This window comes from Nannobrachium achirus, assembly GCF_963921795.1.
Source record: "Nannobrachium achirus genome assembly, chromosome: 17".
Classification (NCBI taxonomy): Eukaryota; Metazoa; Chordata; class Actinopteri; order Myctophiformes; family Myctophidae; genus Nannobrachium; species Nannobrachium achirus.
Window position 1 is genome coordinate 49,986,339 of NC_137824.1, and position 22,700 is coordinate 50,009,038.

Genomic DNA, 22,700 nt, shown 5'->3' on the forward strand with positions numbered 1-22,700 from the left:
GCACGGGAGACAGTGATTGGACGTGACCAGGAAAATCCAATCCAGAACTTACTGCAGTCTTCAAACGTAAACAAACACAGAAACCCCGTAGATCCTGTCCCACCGGTGCCAAGAACCTCTCCCAGGTCCTCTGCTACTCACATGCTGCTTCAAAGCAGCACATTGAGAGTGTGAAGATATACATGCCAGATAACATACGTTCAACATGCTTATGGCTCTGAAACCTGCCTCTAATTACAAACCACAAGATGAGACCCGCTGACAATATTTTAAACACATGAACCCTAGCGTCTCTATTTTGAGGCTTGTAGATGGGCTATTCATGGTGAATAGATTTTGTTGGGCAGGGGGGAGTAGAGGGACCATGTATAGAGCCCTGGCGGACCCCATTGTCACTGTCGGGCAGAAACCTTGTATCTCCAAGTTTCAAAATTGTATGTTTTTTCGCGAAATAAAGAAAGCCCTGCTTCATCAGACAAGGCCGTCGCACAAAAGTAGTGAAAACTGCAGATCTACAAGCACACAACGCCTCGTGGTGCGAGGCGTTGTGCACTTGTAGATCGGCTGTTTTCACTAGTTTAGTTCATTTTTTTTAAATAATAAAAACAAACGGTTTTGGACATACAAGTTTTCCACCCTACAACGATAAGGGGTTTAAGTGGTTAAAGTGGATTCAGAGCTGCGTAATGCACCATTCAAACAGGCATGAATCCTCTGGTATCCCAGGTGTTTGTAAGCCTGGGTTCCGTACCGTCGTGAAAGCTCGACCCTCACCCTGACCCCGGCCCCCTATTACATGGATGCTGAAAAGAGCAGCACGGCGCAGGCAACGCTTTGGCTGTAAATCTGCGCCACTACTGCACCGGCTCATCAGGAATGTGACCTGTTGATTGGCTGGAAGACCCCCAGTGGCTTTACCATCCATCTGGCCTGATGCATCGCGGAGGAATTTGAAGGATGCTCCTCAACAGGCCGGAATGGAGGGAAAAACAGTGTGCACACACACTTCCTGACCTTCTCCACTTGCCCAACTGGACAAAGTACGACGAAGTGCTAAGGAATCCTACAATGGCCCCACGGCCACAGCGGACTCCCTGAAGACTGGAGCGGTGGGAGGCATGCGACCGCGGTTTTCCCGGTGAACCTGAGCGCAACGGTGGGGGCGCGGGAGTGTGGGGAACACACACCACTGACTATTGCCGATGATGGAGAATTATATAGCTTTATGTATTGAGAGGCACTCTTGCCGATTTCATAAGAGACTCGTCGCCAATTGCAAGATATTTAAAAGTTATTTGGGGCCATGATGATAACCTCTTCTTCCCACTACTAAGGATTAGTAGTGGGATATACAGTATATAAGGATTTATATTGTCTGTGTTATTGTTTATTCACGTCTGGCAAGATCGCGGTTCCACTAGTTTTACTAGTAGGCTAGTGTAGGCTTAGAAGCCTTTTCAGAAGTTAATTTAATGTTTTCCATTTAATGATTTCCTTTATCCTATCTAATCTTGCGCTAATGCACGCAACTGTTTTCGCCAGGTTTAGTTGTTTCTCATAAGCTCGCGACCCTCCTTGCCCATCGGCCCCCACCGTTGCGCTCAGGTTCACCGGGAAAACCGCGGTTGCGGTGGGGGTGGGTTTGGAGCCGTCAATTTATTCTCATTATGCGGCAGACAGGAAGTGTGGTTGTAATCGTGCAGCCTACATCCCCGCTCGGTGATGCGTTGCGGAGGGGTGCTATGATCATGCTCTCGACATCCTGTCACTGTTAGGAGCACTTCCACCTGGCCCAGACCACTCATTAACATGGGAATCACACACAGCCGCGCGGCTTCCTGAAGCCAAACATGACAGCACTGAGGAGTCTCCTCCTCAGCTAAGGTCTCTGGCTGAAGAGAGCACAAACACGATTGTGGGGGCGGGGGCGAAGTCAATCCAGCGGTAATGAACCACCTGCTCCTTACACTGTAATTTTCTCCCAACTTGAGATTGACCGAATCTGGTGCCAATGATGGAAACATAATGGGCCTAATGGGCACCTGGCTCTATTTCCGTAGTGCTCTGCGTTTGGAGGAGGGGGTGGGGTGGGGCGCGGGGGGGGGGGGGGGGGGGGCATGCGGAAGAAGAAACAGGATAGGGACGGGTCCCAATCGCCAACATGCAGAGAGGGGTTGATTTAAACAGCAGCCGCGGCGCTCCGTTTCTGAATTCCTCCACGGCGTGAGACATGAGGGCCATTACAGGCCACTGCAATGGAAACTCGCACAGCGGCTCTTGAGTCTTCCCACATGGGAGGAGACGCTGACAGCTTGTCAGAGGCCTGAGGAGGAGGCCCCAGTGTGCACCCAACGTTCACACCGGGACCAGCAGGGAATCAGATACAGCCCTAGAGGCTCTGAATGTGTGGAAAGTGGACAGCGGAATGTATATGTAGGTATATTCTAGAATCTAGATGACAGTCAATTCAGATGCGGACCACATGGAGGTAGATTATCCGCGTGTGCCATTTTCCATCTGGCACGTCTATTGAAGAGGTCCACTGACACAAGGGTTCACTGCTAGTCAATGTACTCCTTTGACTTTCTGGGTGATTTCTCGCTCTCTTGCTGTATGGTGTGAAGTGTTTTTTCCATCACTCCAATATAATTATCTCTATATATCTTGTTATATTGGTATTGTGTTTTATTGGAGCTGACAGCAGCTCCACATGGTGGTTCCAGCACTGTACTTTATGTCTTAGTGTGAGCTATAGATAAATACACACGGCAATAATATGCGTAGCAAGATACATGCAAGTATCTTTAGGCTGCCAAATGTAAACATATCGTGTCGTTGTGTTGCCTTGTTACAGCAGCTATATTAAATATGAAGAGAATCAGGTTGTGATTCCAACGAAGGCAGAGACTTGGGAGAGATGTAGCTTTGCACAGATTCTGGGTGTCCTGTGTGTGTCTATGGATGGAGTAATGTGAGTTGTATTGAATTCTCTTCTTTTAGATATCAGACCATGCTGGACTGCTGGCAGGGAGAGCCGCTGGAGAGACCGACCTTCACAGAGCTGGTGGAGAGGCTGGGAGACCTGCTTCAGGCCAGCGTGCAACAGGTAACCACACTTCAGTCTTCCACACTTCAGTCAGACATCTTTACGTCAAAGGATTTAGGACCATTTATTTGCAAGAATTGGTTGCAGTTGGCCAAACAGTCCAGCGGTGCCAGAGATTAGCTGTTCACAGACGGGAGAATAAACAAACAGACAGCACGGACAGACAGACTGGGACAAAAACTATTTCTGGCATTTGGACGTCCGGCCTGTTGGAGATAAAAAGACAACGGTATTGACTTTTGAATGTGATTAGGCGATGTGACAATCAGCTGGGCAGCTTGTGCAGTGGGTGTGACGACTTTAGTGCACCGTCTGAACTACTGCTTCATTTGCAGAATGTAAAATGAAGGTTTCTGCTTGTGTGCGTGCTGCATACCGATTCTTCCTGCAGGCACTCTATTGCCAAACGGAAGAAAATTGATTAAATGAATCTATGGCATTATTTCAACAAAAACAGTCTTGAAGGTTTCCTGTCCAAAGGCCTGAGCTCTGAGCTAAACCCATTGGAGCCAATGCTGCATGGTTACACCCTAACTTCCCTAGCTATTCCTGTTCTGGGCATGTCATAATCGGAGATCATTTTGCGAGAATAGCAGATCTACAAGCTCACACTAGCATCCATAGCTTTGTGGGTAGAGAGGCCGTCTGGTAATCAGAGGGTCATGGTCTATGTGTTGAAGACAGTGTCTCTGAGCAAGACACTTAACCCCCAATCTTGGAACACATCGGCACAAAATCTCCCCAAGCTCTCATCATAACCATCTGAGCATCAGCTGAAAAACTGAATTTAACGTGGACTTAGAAGGTTATTATTAAATATGTAAACAATGCAACGTGTAGATTGACTATTTTCAGTCAAGAGATTTGGTGTAGAGGGAAAAGGGAAGGGACCAAGGATCGGGCAGAAACCTTGTATTTTTGTACGTATTTTTCGTAAAGTAAACCCCTGCTTCATCACACAAGACTGTCACACAAAACTAGTGAAAATAGTAGATCTATCTACAAGCACACAACGCCTCGCGGTCCGAGGCGTTGTGTGCTTGTAGATCGGCTATTTTCACAATTTAATATCAGTTATATATATATAGTCTAGACTAGGATGTAAACAAAGTGTCGGCCCTACAATGAAAACGTTGACTATAGCTCCTTTAATAAGATTCATAATCCCCAAATGTAGGCCATATCCACGGCCATATCCAACGCATAACTGAGGTCTCCAGTGGCCTTAACAAAACCACGTTTAACAATGAAATTAGTCACCGAGTAGTGAGTCACGCTCGTTGCAAGCGTTCAGGAAGGAACGCTGAGTTAAGTGCTGTGGTCTGAAGAAGATGCAGCATGGATTCCAGCCCAGGGGGGTGCTTACAGTAAACCGCGAGCGGAAGTCACACTCAACACAATCACTTGGCTACTACCACCAGGCAGCCTCGTCAGAGGAACCAGTCATGGGAATACATTAATTACTAAAGCCCCTTTTTGACTGCAGCTTTAGCACCACACTACACAACACTACACCGCACCACACCACACCGCACCACTTAAAATTATCTACATTTTCCATTACACAAAAGTACCCCTATCGGTAAGAAATACATTTTGCCTTTTAACTGTGATTATAATACAATATAAATTTGTATTACAACTATCCTAATTATACTATAATGGATTATAACTGTGATTATAATATTAATGTATTACTATGATAACTATAATACCGGTACACTATAATTGATTATAATAGTGGTTATTATAACACAATAGAATCTATTATCATGCATTACAACTATATCCTGGTGGTCTAAATGAAAAGTCAGTGAGTGATCAGTCATTATGATGTGTTTGGCCCCGTTTGGCCTAGCTCAGTAATCTGGAGTTGATACTTTTTAGTACCATGTTTAGTACCACTTTCACACCACTCTACCCAGGTCCTTGTAGTGGAAAACCTGGCACAAGTGGGCGGTGTGGAGTGGTGTGGTGTTGGGCCATGTCAGTGGAAAAGGGGCTTAACATGACACAATATCTTTTTGCCTGGGAGTATGAAATATCACATTGAGGACGTTTTTAGATTTTGTAAGGTCCTGGTACTCGACAGCCGTTAGTAAAACATATATACAAATGGCTTTTTAATCTTGGAGACTGTCTCTGTTATTTATGGACGGTGCATTAGTAGTGGATCTTCTTTATGTATGTGAATCATTATGTTTATCCTACTGACATAATCTAATCATCCATTCACATGTTTTTCTTAGCTCCTCGTCACCTCCCTAAATCAAACAGAGTGAAAGATGACCATAAATCAATGAGAGTGAGACATTGGAGCGTTTTCACTGTAAAAAGAAAAAGGCTTTGTGGTAAAAGAAAGAATCACAAGGATGAATTGAAAAAAGGGTGTAAATTGAAAGAAAGGGAGTTTAGCAGCATCTTTGGCTGATGACAGAACATTGGCCACATCCCCAACGAGAGCAGTGGATTTTTCATTCACATTCAAAATGTTGTCAAATATCTATAGACGTGCTCCCACTTCTGACTACAAAAGAGACTAGGCCTTTGTCCAGGTAGTACATTAGTGCAGAGGCAGCCCGACAGGCAAAGCGAACAGAGGAGTTACATTAGACTAGATGGGCAGTGCCGATTCCGCAAGGTAATAAGAGATAAAGTCGAGGCCAAGACACCACATCAACATAAAACGACAGGGTGTATATGCATTACAAATGACTTTGTGAAAGCAATCTTCATGGGAAACAATCCTGATTGGACAGAAAGAGCTCTCCATTAATCCAGTTCTGTTCGCAGCGTAGGGAAGGCTGCTCTCAAGAATCAGTCCTTTATGGGGGTCATCGGTAAGGTTGTCTCTAGCAGCATCATCACCTCGTCGGCCTGTGCATTCCACGCTGGATTTATTAGGCATAACCGTAGTTTCCTTGGCTGCTTGCCACAGCCTGCCGTGGGTACTGAATGTTTGGATAGCATGCAGACAGCGTCACCCATGAATTGTCCTGACCGAGTTTCACGTATGCAATTACCATCATGCTACCATGAGCCTGCTTTTAACAACTGCTAACGTTAAGATGTTTCTTTGGTGGACTCAGGAAGGGAAGCATTATATTCCCATCAACACGGCACTGCTGACCAAGGCAGGAGACCTGTGCACCGCCGTGCCGTCAGAGGAGACCCCCACGCGGCCAGTCTCTCACCGCGACTCGGGGAGCAACTGGTGAGAGCAGACACGTACAAAATCACGTACATTTATTTTGAACAGACTGCCAGTTCATTTCATTAGTTTTATTCTTTGCATTTGCTCACGAGATGATGATGTGGTTTGACCTTGTCAGAAATCTAGTATGTAACGTCTGTGAGAGTGGTATGCTATTCAAGAAAAGGGGAAATCATAGAACAGGTAGTCAGGCTCTCAGGGTAGAACAGGCTCTCTACCAGTGCAGTTAATGAGCACTACTACACTGTCTCATCAAACAAAGATTTCAACTGTGCTCGTTGAGAAAGGGCTGAAGCTCTCCCTCTCCCCACACTATGCTAGGATAGCGGTTTTCATGTGAAGTTCAGGGATATAGTAGCTAAATGAGGCATTAAAAAAATTACAAATTCCTATCGAATATCTTAATTACAATGAAATGAAGTTGACGTGTTTTTTTTAAGGGTTAAGGTGGTTGCACACTGCTGCGTTTTTCGTTGCGAAATGCGTTTTTCAGGACAAGGAGAGAGAGGGAGATAGAGAGAGCAAGGGACTGAGTGGTGCACGAAACGGGCGGCAGTGTGCAAACGTGACTGACACAACGTGAGGTTGATTTTTTTATTTGCGTGCTCCGAAATTCACTCCGATATTCGGCCCGAAAAACGCAGCAGTGTGCAACCAGCTTGCCATCGGCTCGTTCCTGCAGCAAGCCTGGTGTGGAAATAACCGTGATAATGCACACCCTCTCGCGTAATATTGCATAAATAACAAGTGCCTTTAATCCATTTATGGTTCATGCCAGTGAGTCTATTTTGTTAAGATAATGGCCGAATCAGCTGTTTACTCTGAACAATATCCAAAATACACCACATTCTCTTAACGTATACACTCCATGCGGCGCCCAGAACCATACTCTACAGTCTACACAAGGTAAACATTCAGGTCTGCCTTCAGGACAATGAGCAGCATGATTGGTTTATAAATACACACATCAGCAGCCTGATGGCCAAGAGAGCTTGTTGCATTGTGGCCTCACTCAGCGAGGAATTTCCCCCCAAAGCATTTAACCCGGCCTCAAGATTTATGTCCACTTACAATAATATTTGTCGAGCTCTTGGATTTTCACAGGTCCTTGAAAGGTGTTTATTGAGAAGGCGTTGAAATGTGGTAATGATAGCTATCCCTTAAGCTGAGGTAAACAGTCACGTTAGACATTTCAATAAGTGAAATTGCATTAAGCCTCAAACAATTTCATGCGTGCTATGCAGTTGTTAATCTGTTTCATTAGATTCAGGCTTGTGTTGCTTTTGATCTTGATCTTGATCTGCCATAAGACTTAAGCCTGGGATTTTCTCAGAAGAACATTTTGGAGGATTTTTTGGGGTGTTAAACTCTGTGAATATTTTCTCATCAGGAACATAAAGATCCGTCCAGCCAGTGTAAAAACATTTGATGAAGTTACCATGGAGAACGGGACAAATGAGAATCATGGGGTAAGTTTTTTTTATCGTCACTCTGTCGGGAAGAAACCTCGTATCTTCCTGGTTTCAAATTTGTATGTTTTTTCGTAAAGCATCATCACACAAGACTGTCACCCAAAACTAGTGAAAATAGCCGATCTACAAGCACACAACGCCTTGCGGTGCGAGGCGTTGTGTGCTTGTAGATTGCCTATTTTCACTTGCTTAAATAATGATAAACACAAAACGAACGGTTTTGGACATACAAGGTTTTCACCCGACAACAACGTTATGCTGACTATTCAGGCACACTAAGAGAAACAAACCGAAAAGGGTACAGATTCTCTCCTTGAACATTACAAATCAGCGTTGAATTCGACGTACAAAACTATAACGAAACATTTTCAGCGACTCCTTTTTTTCACAGACGAAAGACTAAATATGTTGACAATTTCGTAGACAAAAACTAGACTAAAATGTTGGGGAGGGACTAGTGGAGAAGAGATCGAGTAGAACTAAAAGTCAAGTAATTTTATTTTTGGTTGCAGTCGGGTGTTGTGCTCTGAAAATAGCAGATCTACAAGCTCACAACGTGTCGCGCTGAGACGCGTTGTGAGCTTGTAGATCGGGCTATTTTCAGCATGCAACCAAAGGTAAAATCTGCCATTATGACGCCATCAAGGCCTGCCAAAATATGTTTTTATCGACAAAATCAACTGTAGATTTAGTCGACTGAAATCTTGCGATATTTAGTCAACTAAAACTAGACTAAAGGGCTTTGCAGTTTGCCGTTGCGTTTTTTCCATTTGCTGAATGATTAAAACGCATTGGATTTGGTGTGCAAGGCTGTGCGGAATCCATACTGTGGATCTAAAAAGGAGTCATACAAGGAGTCATTGAGTTTTACCACATGCGACAAGACGCACACATCGAACTGGGTTCGATCGGGAAGCAGCCACCTGCCGCATGGCAAATTCGGAGCCGGTGTGCATGAGGTCATAGAGAATCATTGTTTTCTTTAAAAAAAAAATAATTGCGTTTTTTTTCCGTGCGAAAAAAACGCGCCTGTGTGCAAAGCCCTTAAATCTGAAACATTTCAGATGACCAAATATGACTAAAACTCAATGAAATTTTATTCAAAAGACTAGGACTAACTATACTAACTAAATCAAAATTTGCTGCCATAATCAACAGTGTTAAAATGTGATTAATTTGTTAGGTGAAGGGCATTCAAGGTTTATGTGGAAAATGTACCTTAAAACAGATTTCACGAATATTCCTGGAACTGTTCCATCTATACTATAATTTTGCGAATGTCTGTCTGAGTGAGTGTCTGTCTGTATCTCTGTAGCCATTAAACGAAACGGGTTTCTTACATTGATGCTCCTACATCATGCAAGCACCAGTTAAAGTTACTTTCCATCCCTCATATACTGTGTGCACAGTGCACATCCCATAACCCACACACTGCACATCATTTTGGAGCTCATATCTTTGAACGGGTAAGGGCTAGTGTACATAATCGACTGGTGAGACACAGGGCATAACGTGAATTCACTGTACAGTTCTCTCTCTCTCTCTCTCTCTCTCTCTCTCTCTACCTGAACAGGGGGGTCATTCAGACAGTGGAATGGGCCTGTCCTCGGACGATATGAAGCGTTTTGAGTCATTTGTCGGCCGGCCCCTCAGCATCATGGCTCTGGCGACGTGAGTACAGTACATCAAATCCCTCCATTAGCTACGCTGACTGACATCATCATAACACGCATAGTGTGAGGGCCTGCCAACTACTAGCTATCCATACAGCCCTGGAAACCCTCCCACCGTGCTGGAATGTAGACATTATAACTGTCACACACACACACAACGCACGCACACACACACACACACACACACACACACACACACACACACACACACACACACACACACACACACACACACACACACACACACACACACACACACACACACACACACGAGCACATACACAGAGTCCCTTTCACCCCCAAAAAAAAACTTCAATGGCTAGTTTTCCCTTTTGTCCAAAGAAACCACGCAAGAGAAACTGTGACACAAAAGGGAAGAGGGAGGGATTTACCCCAAGGTGACAAACCAAAGGATTGAGGACAAAAGCGGAGTGGAAGTGTGACTTGAGGCTAGGGCTTTTTTAGAGCAGCACACATAAAACTCCTTTGTTTATGTCGAGGCTGTTTTGTCCTGATTGAGATGTCTGCCATACCGTTTGAACCCCTCGCTCTTGGCTGGTCCTAATGCCTTGTTCTGCTGTCTGTCTTGAGATAATACAGTAGATATGCCGTGCATAAACAAAAGGACAAAGGCATTGATACATTATATGGTGTTATCTGAGGATGTAGTCTCTGAAGAAAGAGCAAAAACAGAATCGTGTTTACTGGATATCCTTGACTTTAAAAGCAGATATCGAGTTTCTCTGCAGCCAAGTGGCAGGGTTAATCGGCAAGGTTATACCCCTGGACTCAGTAATTACAGTCCAGAGACCTTCCTGACATTATGCTGCTGCGCTAGCACACCAAGACAGGCACTCAAGGGCCTATTATGGATGCCCGGCCGACGCCAGAAGTAAAAGTGGAAATAAAACATTGCAAACATCCGCACCAAATGTGTGTCAAGTTGATGAAAACAGAGCAAATCCCATGTTAACGACAACCGACGCAAACATAAAATGTGAAAACAAAATTGGCTGAAAGGCAACACATAAACAACGGCGAGGAAGTTTGATATTGGCTTACGGAACATGATTAATGGTGTTCTTTGAACCCAGTAAATTGACCAAGAGATCTTGGTTTGATTAAAAACATTGTTGCACACACGTCACACTCGACCCCCCCACCACGGCCCCACGTGGTGTTTCTTGTTTTCCTTCTGTCTTCGATGCAGCTCTTTGGCCAGAGACTGCCGTGCATGGAGACTTTAACCAAGAGTGGGCATGGTAATACCCATGTTCAGGGGCGTTACAAGGGGGGGGGGGGGGGAGTGGGACTGAGTTACTAGGGCCCAAGGTGGAGGGGGCCTTAATTATTTTATACTTAAAGGAGCTATAGTCAACTTTTTCATTGTAGGTGTACATCCTAGTCTACAGACTAGGATGTAAACAAAGTACGGGCCCTGTAAATGTAAACAAAGGGCCAAAATGATTATTTTATCATTATTTTACGCTTTTTGTGGTAATTTTTTAATTGAAACACATATATGAAGCTTATTTTTTTATAAAATATTTTCGAAACATTATTTTTATTTTAGCATCCGTTTTTCAAGAAAAAGTTGACTATAGCTCCTTTAAGATGATTGATTTTTTTTTTAAAAGCTTGTGGCGCAGCACTCGTGCTGCGCCACAAGCTTGTATATCTGCTATTTTTCAATAGTTAAAGCGCAAAATAAGGTGTTCCCAGTCTAAACGGGTTAAACCCCCTCCCCCTATGAAAAACATTCATGGGGGCCCCGGCCCGCAGTGAATCCTTGTACCCAGGGCCCAGAATTTGGTGCCACACCCCTGCCCATGTTACTGTGGCCTCTGCCATGGGGTGAAAGAATGAGCCCCCAGGCATGCAGAGAATGATCCATATATTTGAGGGGTGGGGAGACCTTTGCCAGGCAACCACTTAGATCACTGGCACCCTATGACCTTATGAGAGTTTTACAAGGTACAGCCCGGTTGGCTGTAATGATACTCTGTTATTGTGCTGCTGAATTCCACCTGGTCGACCCCCGTCACCCCCCCTTGTTCTCTGGTACACAGCGCTAACAACTTTTCTTTCTTTCTTTCTTTCTTTCTTTCTTTCTTTCTTTCTTTCTTTCTTTCTGTCTGTCTGTCTGCTTTCAACCTGGTGTCCCTATTTTGGGTATGTCATATTGTCATACATTCAGCTTCTATTCGTTGTTATATATATATATATATATATATATATATATATATATATATATATATACACACACACACACACAAGTGAGTGTGTGTGTGTGTGTGTGTGTGTGTGTGTGTGTGTGTGTGTGTGTGTGTGTGTGTGTGTGTGTGTGTGTGTGTGTGTGTGTGTGGCCCAAGTAAAGTCGCTGCCCCTTTTGTTTCCTGTTGTTCCAGAGATGTTCATTATTCATTCCACATGCATTCACTAAAAACAGTGCATTGTTGTGTGTGTCATTGTGGATGCAGCATCCTGACATTCTCATTAATCGTCTGGTTTTTGTTTAGCATTTGATGCGTTATTTTAGATACGTCTGTGCAGAAAGACAGGAAGCCAAGGGCAGAGAGACACATGCAAGACAAGACATTAATAAGGATGGGATTCAAACGTAGGTCCACACACTGTGTAGGCCTACTAACTGGCACCCTAGAACAGTGGTTCTCAACCTTTTCAGACCACAACTCATATTTGAACTGTGGACCCCCCACCCTGAAAGACACTTGGGATTGCAGGAGTTGAGGCATTACAATTAGTTTGACTCTGTTCCACATGCAGATACATATTGTGAAAATAGCAGATCTGTGAATATCCGCACCAAAAAATGCCTTGCGTTGCGAGGCATTTTAATTTTGTTTGCCTCTTTCATATTATTTGGCCAATGTTTGACCAGTTTTTATAGTCTAGTAATGGTCTTTATTATTATTAAGTCCTAAAAGTTTCACTTAACTGTCATCTGGGGACCCCCCAAAATATCATGTGGGGACCCCCCTGGGTGTCCCGACCCCCAGTTTGGGAAGCACTGCCCTAGAACATGCATTCCTCCTCAGCTCCCTGTCATCTACCCCTACTGGGTTCTGACCCTTTGGCCTTGAGAGCGGAGTTCTGGAAACCCCTAGCAACCCCCAAAAAACAATGGGAGGCAATTACTCATATTCTGAGTATCAAGTGGAGCAGAAGCCATCAACAATAGGACAAACAGTTTCGGTGATGAGTGAATGGCTCATATATGAATGGTGAAAGGAGTTCTGTTTGATCCCATGTTTTTGCAAAGACATGGAATTGGATCCTGTTTTTATTGCTTGGATCCAGACAGTGTAATGAGCAAGGGGTTCCTTGGGCCAGAAAGCACACAATCAGCAGGTAGCCAGATAAGTCGACCTCTTTCAAAGTCGACCCAGACTCTTTTCCCAACGGGTCTGTGGCTAAAATTAGCCACAGATTTGACTAAAATCAAATCTGTGCTTCTGGGGGTCCCTGGAACAAAAAGGTTAGCAATAGGGGTCCATCCGTGGAACAAACTATTTTGAGATGGGGGTCCACGGCCAAAAATACATTTTGGGGGTCCTTAACCACTGATAGGCACATTCTACAAATGTCTTCTAAATCATAACAATTTTCTGAAAAAAACTTATGTGGCCATCAGTGTTTCTCAAACTTTGTCATGTGAAGGACCCCCAGAATGATATGTATTTGGCTACGGACCCCCATCACAAAATATTTTGTTCCAGGGACCCCCAGAAGCAAATATTTGATTTGTGTCTATTCTGCATCTAGCTAAAGGCCTCAGACCCGTTGGGAAACGAGTTTGGGGTCGACTTTGAAAGAGGTCGACTTTTCTGGCATTCCAATCAGCACAGTGATGCTATTGGGTTATATTTCATTTCAATGTATTAAATCTGGATGCCATGTGCTCCCTGTGTCCCCAGGATGAAAGCTGGAAGTAAGAGTAAAGAGTCTGTGCTGACTGAAGGCGAAAAGGAGAAATATGCGCCGGTGTCTGCGCTGGACTTCAGCCTGGACGACTCAGCACTGGAGCCCAGTCTAGAGTGTCACAGCCCGCCCCCCGACTACAACTATGTGGTGCGCTACTCAGCCCCACCTGTGTAGCCCCCCCCCCTTGTCACCCCAGACCCTGGAGTATCTGACCCTATTGTTTTCTTCCGTCTTCCTACTCTATAATGGACTTCACAGCAAACCACATAACTCCCCAACTTCCGACCTTTCGCTTTTTTAAACATAACTTTGTTCTATATCAGGGGTCTTCAACGTTTTTCAAGGACCTCTTAGTTGAGAGGGAAATGGAGCAGGGACCCCCAGTCCCCCACAACCTTTCATAGATTCCATATAGTTTCATCGTTTTACTGCACAATCATCGTGTATTTTGGTGTATCTTTGCCGAAAATAGCTGATCTACAAGCTCACAACGCCTCGCGTGTAGATCTGCTATTTTTGGCTAAAATTCTCAGAATATGGATGCTAGGGTTCAAGTGGTTAATATAAAAAAGGAGGAAAAAAGGTTTCTATCACACAAAGATTTGGAGGACCCCCTGTAGTAACTCTGAGGACCCCCTAGGGGTCCCGGACCCCCTGTTGAAGACCCCTGTTCTATATTGTGGTTAGTGATACAAACACGGAGGAGATTCTCGGTTATGCGCTGGTTTTGTTTATGAAGGACACTCATATCACAAGAGCAGGCGTGCAGACGCCTCTCTTTGCGTCCGCTCAGTTCTGACTTGCAACTTCCTACAAGTTCACTGTGCAGGAAGATCTGACCTCTGGATAGATTGATCGTCCCTTCGGAGCTTTCATACTAAGAGCCTCATTCCAATGCTGCTGGTCCGTCCACGTCCACTGTGATATCCTTTTATACAGCTCAACAAAGGCTCAGGTATTTGTCTGTTAATCTACTGTGAACACAAAGGAAGCACAATGGTTCCAACTAGCAGATTTCCACAGTGCTTTAAAGAGATAAAAGTGTTACCGTACATGAAGTATGTTTTTACCATGAGGACCGTTCAGAGAAGCAAGGACACAGAATATGTTAGGCTTTTCTTGTTTTCATTGTTAGTTTTTTATATATCAGAACAAACATTTTAAGAAGTTGAAAACTGGAAAGTAATATTTTATTTTATTATTAATGTGTTGTGTTACTTTTGCTATTAACATACAGTATGTTTGCATTGAAAAGAGACCCTAATGTGTGTGGAGCCAAACGAGTCACATCAATGAATGACTCGGTTTGACGTGTCATTTTAAAGAATGGAGTAATATAAGGTTAAAGAGACGCTCTTATTAGAATGCGGATAAACTGTTATCCACGTGAATGTTGGCTTGTTTTTTCCTCAAAGCGCCTGACAGATGGCTCAGAATAAGATTGCGGTTAATAATTGAGGGTGCGTTTATAGAAAGAAAACAGGGCGAGAACTCGCTTCACCTGCTTTCTCTTTTATCTTGACATATTTACTGTGCCAACTCAGGTCGATCTCTACGGAGATATTGAGGAGAGGGATAATCTGTATTCTAGTGGCAGACGGTCTGTTTGATACTCGCTGATCATCGAGGGCCTGTCTGGGATATCCAAGGTTATTTGAGGGAATAGGATACAGCCTAAAGTGAACCCATAGGCTGCTTTGAATATTTAACACATCTTCACAGCGAAGGCATTTTGAATTAACCATTATACTTGGATCCCTGATCCGATCCAGCTTCTAAGGAAAGTCAAAGGAGGCAATGTGAAGTAGAACCAGAGGGAGACATGTGGCGTTGTTTATTTTCTTGTGTACAAAGCAAATTTAGTAAAGCATTCAAGTTTTGTAGGAAGTACAAGTCTCCAAAATCACTAGTAAAATAAACCCGGCATATTTATTTAGATTACCAACATTGTGTTTTTTTAATCCAGTTCCGTTCGTCATTTAGATTCACACTGAATTGTTGACCAAAGGATTTGCTACGAGCTACCACCTCCTGACAATAATTATGTACTATTCCAGTATTTCAGTCCAGAATTATATGCTGATAACGCTGCTGTATACACTATAATTACATAGTAAAGCTGAGGGAATCTGCTTTGGCAGGAATGTGTATATGGAAATATTCTGTAGCTTGCAGGGCAGGCTATGGAATCTCTACATTGGTATGAAGTTAGCACCAGGCTGGACACTATATACTGGTCACTGTAAGTTATATTATCTGTGTTAAACGCATGTAATATCATTGATTATATTTTGAAACATGAACATTTAATTCACAATACAGAATATACTGGATGTACTGTAGATAAAAAGTTAATTTACTTCACCTGGTATAACAGTCCAGCAAGTGTTTTCCAAGTCTAACACATGCCCTGTGAGAGTGCTTTGTGACCACTAATGAAACAGATTGGTTAGTCAGTGGTGGTGATGTGCGGGTCGGACGTGTTAATCAGCAACACAAACCCAATTGAACCTGGGTTGTGGGTCGACCCGTGCACCACTAGTATTTTTCAACGTTGTCTCTGAAATCCTAAATATTGCCAAATGATGATTTGTTGTGTGGAACAACCTTTTTTTTATATATATATTCTTTGTCCAATGTGGAAGGGAAATGTGTATGCACTGATGTTTTATATAAATGTAATTGTTTGTATTCTAAATGTATTTTATTAACCAACAGTGTTGGGGGTAACGTGTTGCCAAATTACTTTTGTGAGTAATTTAACCAGTGTTTCATTTCATGTAATGGTGTAGCTTTAGTTTTTTGTTTTTCAAATAAGTAACTGCAGTATCCTGTCATATCCATGATGACCTTTCAGCCTAAAATCAATCTCGTGTTTTGTTGGAGTGGATTTTGTTGATGTCTTATAAGTCTGTTTAAGTTTCTACTTTGTTTGAATGGTTTGTTATATTGACATTTAGGCTATTGCACAACTGCAACATGCAAAGGCTACCATTTGAATACAAAAGCCAGATTTATAATTAATCGTACACCGTAGTCCAGCACCGAAAAGAGCTGATCTACAAGCTCACAATGTGTTGCATCCACGATGCATTGTGAGTTTGTAGATCTGCTCTTTATGCTGTGCAAACAACACGTACAATGATCTACATACAGCTTTTCAGTTTGATGGTTGGATTGTATAAATATTTTTTATTAAACAAAGTAGTGTTCCCCAACACTGTTAACCAAGCATATGAAGTAAATAAATGAATAAAGATCTATATATTTATATATTACTCAAGGTCTACAGTCAGCATTATTCAAATATTTGGTATTTAAAAACACTTTTTACACACAGAACCATACACAGGTCATATACTGTATATGACTTAAAACCCTTGAAATTGAATGACTCAAATTTGTGAAATCATGTCAGTATCATATCAGTATCATAGTCAGTATACTGACATGATACTGTCGACAAACCCATAGAACCACAGTGTCAGGCGTGACAGACAGAGATACAAACGGACAAGCTGTGGCCGTTCATAGTAAACTTGCAACCTACGGTCGCAATAATCACATATAACAGTCCAGTCTCAGGAACCAGAGAGGGAAATATCAATATCAAGGGTAATATCTTAATATAAAACGGGAAAAGCGGGCGCAAACCTCTAGTCAAGTTAATGGATGACCGTCGGCGAGGGCTGCGTCCCTCCCCCTGTGTCTGAGAAGTAACGGTTAGGGGTTATGTCTGAAAGAACCCTGATCAGCTAATGTTTTACTGAGAAACATTCTATATGATTCATTTAATTCGATTTGATTCACAGTTAGCAAGACAATAAAACAATCAACACCCAGTGTGAAGTGAGTTCATTTCACCCACGGGAAGCTTGGCCAATGAAGCAAGTGTGGGACATACGTACATAATACACATCATGCCTTCGGTTAGTAAAGTTGAAACACTACAGCATTGAGCTATAGGAGGACTGGGATTTGAACATGTAGTATCTATGCTGAGAGTCTGGTCATTAGACCACTACACCATCACTGAGTCTCTCTCAGATACAGTAATGTCTCTTAATACTCTTGAATGGTTCTTTTGTATGTTACTTATTGTTAGCCTTCAGTAGTTGAAAAAAAGTTGAAATACCGTTACTCCAGAATTTAAGAACAACCCAAAAGCTCAAAAGCACTAAAAGACAAATCGGGGGTAGAACAGGAAAGTTACATAATGCATCTTTAAATGCTGGAGTATTTGTAACTTTGTTGCTTGAGTACAACTTATCTATGGTTGAATATGGAACCTCTAGCTTGAACCTCTAGCTTGAATCAGTAATCAATCATTCCATCAGCCCTTGACTCCGCCTCACCATCCCATTGGTCCTCCAATCATCGGTCCACCAATCATCTCCCTTCACCTGCAATAAATACACCTGTGTGCACCTTCATTTCTAACAGTTCATTTTCCCTTCAGACATGTTCAAGAGATAGCCATGTGTTGTGTTTAATTCAGGCCTGTTAGTGTGTTTTTAACAGGGAATGAAGGGTACCCTTTACTCAAGTAGTTATTTTATGTAAAACAAACTAGGTCAGGTGTGAATGCCACCCCTAGTAAGTTTACAACTTACAACTTAATTTAGATAAGTTGTTTCTGTTGTTTAGGTAGTGAGGTTTTGTTGTGTATTTAGATTTTGCACTCAGCTCGCCATTTATTATCCCTGGTGAACACCAGACACTACAGAGGAACTGACTTTATCCATTGTATGCACAACCTCGCTTGGGCATTAGAAAAATACTTTAATTTGCAATCAAATGTTTTTATTTCTCCATATTCTCATTATGGCATGCTTCAGTTGTGTCATAAGGAACCCTGATCATCAGTGCAGGGTGTATCTGTAGATTCAGTCATTCTGTCAGCCAGAGGGAGGCTGTGGATCGGCTGTGGATTTTAATATTTTGACCCTAATCTTGAATAACCCTGAAATTCTTTATTAGGAATAACCCCTTGAGATGAACCATCTAGTTTTCAAGGGGGGAGTAGTTTTAATTTATAGTTTTTGAGTTTTGAATCTAGAACCTTTGGTTTGTAACTCTTGACCTTATTTGCCTGTGCCACGCCGGCATGTTAGATGCAAGTGAGGATGAAATGATTAACCTTATAGAATTAGATGGATCAAAATAGCATCCATATTCTCCATGTGTTAAAATACTATTTTGAACAATTTCATGTGATAAATGCAAGTGACAAACTAGAAAGATACAATTTGAAATGGCAAGTGTATAAGTAAATGGGGAAAATTTATTCACGAATAAATTTATATCAATTAACTACAACTTTTCTCCACAGAAGAATGCACGATTCCAGATGAAGCTGTTTTTTTTTACATTTTGTGTGGCACAAAAACTGTGAGAGGAGTAGCGTGCAAAGCTTTTGGTCACTCTTGAATAATAAAGTCAAATTGTTAGTGTGGTTGCCCTGTTAGGGCAACCACACTAACAATTTGATTCATAGTTCTTTGTCAATTTTCACCACACTGAATGAGTCAAATGCCTCCATTGCTGAGAACTGGGCAGAACAGACAGATTTTGATGATAGGTTTGCTTATTTGTATGTAGGATATTGAAGTTAAATGGACAGTTAAATGAACATCATGATACAACTGCATCAAGGCACAAATAGTACCCTTTCCAGGGCACCTTTAGCTATGTCAGATAATGTCACCCTAGAGGCATTCCAAGGCGAGCGTGGAGATATAAAGCTATATTTTCGTCCATGCCTATCCCTAATAGTCCAGTAGCCAGCCCATAGAGCCCCATTATGAACCCGGACATTTTGAGTACCCTAAAGTTTTATGTTAGAAATGTTGAGTATGGGTCCCCAGCATGTAGAAACTGCCGGATGCTAACTTGCATATGTTGAGCAATTTTCATAATCTATCTATAAATGCGAGAAGTCTCTGCGTGTCTGCGTGTGTGTCTGTAATCCACGTATCTCGAGAACCGTTCGTCCCACCGGCTTCAGATTCGACATGCGCGTTCCCCGCAGCGGCACGGAGTGCAGTGCCGGGCCTCGACCCGACCCGACGCGCGGTTTTCCCTAACCGGCGCGAAACGTTCGGAATCTCCTTATGCGGGGCTGATTGTTGACATCAGGCTGTTCCGGAGGAAATCGGCGCAAGTGCTGACTCATTGTGAGATCACATCATAAAAGGCTCTGACATCACGTACGCCACATGAGTCAACAAAAAATGCCATGGTTACGTATTCTGATGTTCCTATATGAGCATAAAAGGACACAGGCAAACATATGGTCAAAACGGCTCTTATGACAACAGGTATAATGGGGTTTGCATTAAAGGGTGGGGCATTCATTCCCCATTTCAAATTCGGCACGCGCGCTCCCCGCCGCAGCAGGTAGTGCAGTGCCCGGCCTCGACCCGATCCGATACGCGATTTTCTGGAACCAGCACGAAAGGATGGGCATAAAAGGGTAAAATCGGCGCAAGCGCTGGGCATAAAAGGGACACAGACACAGACAGATATATGGGCATAAAAGGGACACAGACTGAGATCTCCATATATGGGCATATGGGCAGATACAGAGATATGCGGGCTGATTGTTGACATCAGGCTGTTCCGGAGGAAATCGGCGCAAGCGCTGACTCATTGTGACATCACTGGCATATGGGCAGATACAGAGATCTCCCTATATGGGCATATATAGACAGATATCTCCGTATATGGGCATAAAAGGGACACAGACTGATACAGAGATCTCCATATATGGGCATATGGGCAGATACAGAGATCTCCATATATGGGCATATGAGCCTAAAATGGACGCAGATAGAGTATATGGGCAAGTATATGGGCAACCTATAACTCCATATATGGAGACATCTAGCTGCTGACATCAGTAAATCGGCGCAAGCGCTGACTCATTGTGACATCACTGCAGTGCCGGGCCTTGCCTCGACCCGACAGATATCTCCGTATATGGGCATAAAAGGGACACAGGCAGATATATGGGCATAAAAGGGACAAATCGGCGCAAGCGCTGGGCATAAAAGGGACACAGACAGATATATGGGCATAAAAGGGACAGACTGAGATCTCCATATATGGGCATATGGGCAGATACAGAGATCTCCATATATGGGCATATGGGCATAAAATGGACGCAGTCACGCAAACAAATGGTCAAAACAGATCCTATGACAACAGGTATAATGGGGTTTGCATTAAAGTGGGTGACAGGGTCATAACACGAAAAAACGAAATCTCTTACTTAGGATGTATCCTTGAAGCTAATCTTTCCAGCGAAAAGATGACTTCTAAAGTAATAAAAAAAATCAACCAACGAACTCGTTTCCTACAGAGGATCGCCCCAATGGTCAACTTCAACACACTGAAGACCATAGCTGGTGCAATTATCCAGCCCCTCTTTGACTACGGAGTCCACGTATGGTATCGTGACACCCCACAAGCCCTAAAAACTAAACTCCAAACAGCCCAAAATAAACTAATTAGGGTCCTGCTTAACCTTCCCTATCAGACTCACCTCACTGCTACTCACCAGTTAAGAGTGGGGTGGCTCAGAGTAGATGACAGAGTACAGCAACTTGCAATGGGCCTGGTGTACAAGATACACTACACCACTATGATACCCAAGTACCTGTCAAAATACTTTATAAACGTTAAGGATGTCCATAATTACAACACCAGAGGCAGTGCCACAGATCACGTTCAACCCAGAGTCAACTCAAAGAAAGGGTCAAACTCGTTCTTCTGCTATACCACAAAAATGTGGAATGCCTTGCCGAAGGCCATAAAGGAGTGTGGATCACTAGCATCCTTTAAAATTGCACCAAGAGTGTATGGCTGCAGGGGTGGAGCCCACCTCTCTCAGCAGATCTTTCTTGTCAGACCTCTCGTCTCAGGTACAACGGCAAGTCTACAGGGTAAAAAATCTTAAAGGAAGCTGCGTTCCACTGTACTGTGGCTTGTCTGCCTTTTTGGAACACGGAAAATAAAACGTTTCTTTACAATGAAAAGTAACTTTTAATAATAAATAACAGTAGGCTATTGCATTAATTCTTATTGACAAAAAATCCTGGAAAATAACATTACAAAAAAAGAAAAAGTTCTTAATAATGAAAAATAACTTTTAATAATAAATATTTGTGGCGAGGGACACCCGGGGAACCCCCCTGAGGACCGGCGGTCCGCGAGAGACACCCCGGTGGAGGGTCGCCCGCCGACCACGGGGCGACCGCAGCGAAGGTCCGTGAGAGGTGCCGTGGGACCCCCGCCCGGTGGAGGGTCGCCGGCGACGGTCCCCCGCACGGTGGCCGTGAGTCGGCCGCCCTGCGAGGGTCTCTCGCCGCTAACCACGGGGCCGCTCTGACCGTCGCCGGCGACCCTCCACCGGAGTGTCTGTCGCGGACCGCCGCTCCTCAGGGGGGGTCCCCGGCGATCCCTCGCCGCTGATATTTATTAAAATAAATAAATAAATTATTAAGAAATGTGTTATTTTCCAGTGTTCAATAATGGTTTGAAGAGGAATTGTCTGCAATAATAATTTATCCATGTAGCTGTCTCTAAAAACGACTGGGTACCGGTGGCAGTGTTGGGTGGCGAAAACAGCCGATCTACAAGCCCACAAAGCGTTGCGCTTGTGATGCGTTGTGAGCATAGAGTTATAATAAGAAGGGTTGTGAGCTTGTAAGTCTGCTGTGTGACGTCACTCGTAAGCGCCGGAAGCGCACCCCGCACACTTCCGTTCTGAGACGAAAGGTCTGACAAGAAAGATCTGCTGAGGGAGGTGACTCCAGGCCTGCAGCCATACCCGTCTCTAAAATTGCCCTGAAAAACCACTTACAGGCAGCAGCCGTTCGCAACTGGTAAAAACCTATCCCAACCCTACCCTCCCCTGCCCCTTCCTTGTATACTTACTGTTTGTTTAGACTTACTGTTTTCTTTTTTTTCCTTTTCTTTACATATCTACTGCATAGTACTGTGTTCTATTTGTCTGTCATTCAATGTTATATGAGATACTTTAATGGTTTCCTGTTGAAATAAGCTTAGTCTTTTCATGGATCTCCTTTTAGTAGACCTTGTACCAGTGAACTGTACCGTCATGAAACTGTACATTTTCCTATGCAAAACTTCTAATAAAGCCTTCAATCAATCAATCAAAAGGGCGGGCATTCATCCCCTATTTACATTGTTCCCGAGTTGGCCAGGGCGCCGACTAGACGCTCGGCCGCCCTTTGGGCGGCCGAGCTTCTAGTTAGCATAATTAG

The 22,700-nt window shown here is 43.4% G+C and overlaps 1 protein-coding gene across 1 annotated transcript in view; it reads left to right on the plus strand.

The window, feature by feature from the left end:
* kdrl (kinase insert domain receptor like) overlaps positions 1–16,636 on the plus strand; it is a 68,073-nt gene extending 51,437 nt beyond the window's left edge. Inside the window, exons 26-30 of the mRNA XM_080745428.1 lie at positions 3,001–3,106; positions 6,196–6,320; positions 7,711–7,789; positions 9,366–9,463; positions 13,404–16,636. Coding sequence (XP_080601554.1) covers positions 3,001–3,106; positions 6,196–6,320; positions 7,711–7,789; positions 9,366–9,463; positions 13,404–13,584 — 589 coding nt within the window. The 3' untranslated portion in view covers positions 13,585–16,636. The remainder of the gene's footprint in view (positions 1–3,000; positions 3,107–6,195; positions 6,321–7,710; positions 7,790–9,365; positions 9,464–13,403) is intronic.
* Positions 16,637–22,700: the final 6,064 nt, after the last annotated feature.